Source organism: Haliaeetus leucocephalus, unplaced genomic scaffold (genome assembly GCF_000737465.1).
Source record: "Haliaeetus leucocephalus isolate CR32 unplaced genomic scaffold, Haliaeetus_leucocephalus-4.0 Scaffold282, whole genome shotgun sequence".
Classification (NCBI taxonomy): Eukaryota; Metazoa; Chordata; class Aves; order Accipitriformes; family Accipitridae; genus Haliaeetus; species Haliaeetus leucocephalus.
This window is the reverse complement of record NW_010972718.1, coordinates 85,134-87,702: the sequence shown is the minus strand read 5'-3', so window position 1 is coordinate 87,702 and position 2,569 is coordinate 85,134. Positions and strand designations below refer to the sequence as shown.

General features: G+C 63.6%; 1 protein-coding gene across 1 annotated transcript in view; it reads right to left on the bottom strand.

Moving 5' to 3' along the window:
- Positions 1-185: 185 nt before the first annotated feature.
- The window catches only part of LOC104833322 (HLA class II histocompatibility antigen, DM beta chain), a 5,126-nt gene continuing 2,742 nt past the window's right edge, over positions 186-2,569 (bottom strand). Inside the window, exons 2-6 of the mRNA XM_010569910.1 lie at positions 1,616-1,897; positions 669-953; positions 465-584; positions 325-360; positions 186-234 (exon numbers count right to left, since the gene is read on the bottom strand). Coding sequence (XP_010568212.1) covers positions 224-234; positions 325-360; positions 465-584; positions 669-953; positions 1,616-1,897 — 734 coding nt within the window. The 3' untranslated portion in view covers positions 186-223. The remainder of the gene's footprint in view (positions 235-324; positions 361-464; positions 585-668; positions 954-1,615; positions 1,898-2,569) is intronic.

Sequence of the window (2,569 nt, the reverse complement as noted above, 5' to 3'; positions counted from 1 at the left end):
TCGTGCCCAGTGTCCCTCGTGCCTGGTCCCGCTGGTGCCACCTCCACCCCGCAGACCTTCCCCTCCGTGGGACGACGCGGGGACCCACTACCAAACCACCCCGTCACCGCGAAACCACCCTGGAGCATCTTTATTGTCAGCACCGTGGCGTCACCCCCAGGGTGATGGGGACACCAAAGGGGGGGGGACTGTCAGGGCCAGGAGGTCACTGTCCTGGGGGTCCTCAGATGCTTCCTGGGGGGGGAGGAATGGGACATAGGGTGGCAGCAGGGGTGACGTGCCCCTTGGGGACAGGGGATGGGGATGGGCTGGATGTGCCATTACCTGCGGGGTAGGTGTCTCCAGGGAGGGGAGTGTAACCTGCAAGAGGGAGTAGAGGGGGTGAGGAGGGTCCGTGTCACCCCAGGCCACTGTCCCTGTCCCCCCCCCCAGGCCATTGTCCCTGTCCCTCCTTGACCGCTCACCCGGTGCCGGTGGCTTGCCCCGGTAGCAGTAGACACCGACGACGAAGAAGCTGAGCCCCAACACCATCAGCACCGTGGCCACGGCCACCTTCGCTGTCAACCCCGGGGACAAGCCGGGACCTGCGAGGACACGGTGAGGGGGGGTGAGATGGGACGTGGCGAGGACCCAGACGTCCAGGTGGGTGTCCCCTCCCCCCGACTCACTCCACTCTTCCAGGAGGGGCTTATCCAGGCTGACGTGTTGCACCACGCACGCGAAGGTGTCCCTGGCTGTCGGGGCCACCATCAAGGTCACCTGCGTCTGGTAGGTCCAGTCGCCATTGGGGATGGCGGAGGTGGGGGGGTGGTCACCGGGGCCCACGACGTTCCCGTTGTGCAGCCAACTGACGGTCACCTCGGCGGGGTAGAAGCCCCAGACGTGGCAGGTAAGGAGGACGGATGCCCTGGTGTTGCTGGTCTTGGAGGAGATGATGCGGGCTTGAGGGGGTGCTGGAGCGGGGAGGGAGGACGGTCAGTGCCGGGGTGAGCCCCCCTCCCCACCCCATGCTGCGTCTCCATGCCACGTCCCCAAGTGGAATGCTCCGTGCGATGCCTTGCGCAAGGTCGGGGTGTTGCTCCGTGCAATATCCCCGTGCAACATGCTCTGCAACACCCCCCTTGCGATGCCCCGTGCAATATCCCCGTGCAACATGCTCTGCAACACCCCCCTTGCGATGCCCCGTGCAAAATCCCCGTGCAACGTGTTCTGCAACACCCCCCTTGCGATGCCCCATGCAAAATCCCCGTGCAACGTGTTCTGCAAAGCAATGCCCCTGTGCAATGCTCCATGCAACATCCCCGTGCAACGTCCCCATGCAACGTGCTCTGCAACAGCCCCATGCAAAGCCCGGGGTGACGCTCCATGCAACATCCCCGTGCAACGCCCCTGTGCAATGCCCTGTGCAATGCTCTATGCAACATCCCCGTGCAAGGTGCAACGCAACAGCCCCATGCAAAGCCTTGTGCAACGCTCCATGCAACACCCTGTGCAATGACCCCATGCAACATGCTCTGCAACACCCTCAACACAACTCCCTACGCCACGTCCCCGTGCAAAGCCCCCATGCGTGATCCCCCCGGGGTGCAAAGCCCCCCTGCGCCGCAGGGCTCACTCCGCCGCAGCGCCGTGGAGGACCAGAATCGGGGGGCCAGGTCGCGGCAAGCCCGGCGCCGGGCTTCGGCGCGCTGCACCCAGGCGGTGCCGTTGTTGAGGATGGCGGCAAGGACCGTGGCGTAGGGACGGAGCAGCCCCCAGTCGCAGGCAGTAAAGCGCCGGGCGTCGGGCTCGTAACAGACCAGCGGGTTCTTGTTGAAGACGAGGGCGAAGTCGAAATCCAGCACGGAGCCGTTGTTGGCCAGCGGGCAGGAGCTGGCCACGTGCACCAGGAAGGCGCCTACAAGGGGGACGTGGAGGTAAGTGGCATCTCCTGGGGTGTCTCTGTCCGTCCTTGTGCCTCCATTCATGTCTGTCTGACCTCATCCTTCCATCCATCTCCATCCATCTCCATCCCTCTCTATCCCTTCCTTCCATCCCCACCTATCTGCATCTCTCCATCCCTCCCCATCCATCCCCTTCCCTCCAGCTGTTCCCCACTGACTCCATCCCTCCATCTGTCCTCATTTCTCCATCCATTTCCATCTCCCCATCCCTCCCCGTTCCTCCATCTGTTCCCATTCTTCAATCCACCTCCATCCCAGTATCTGTTCCCTGGCTGGCCCCATCCCTCCATCCAAGCACCTTCCTCCATCTCCATGTCTTCATCTACTTCCCATCCATTCCTCATCCCTCCATCCATTCCCATCCATCTCCCCATCTCTCCATCCATCTCCATCTCCCCATTCCTCCATCCGTCTCCATCCCCATCCCTCCATCCCTCTCCTTGCCCCCAGCTGTCCCCCGTATCCCCCCCACACACACTCAGCCCCAACTTGGGTCAAACCCTGACCCCTCCAAATTCCCCACTGGGGTCACCCCACAGCCATGGGGCTGAGCACCCCCAAACCGTCCTCACGGGGTCAGCAGAAGCCATGAGGTGAGCCCCCCCCCATCCCCAGGGTCCCACGGG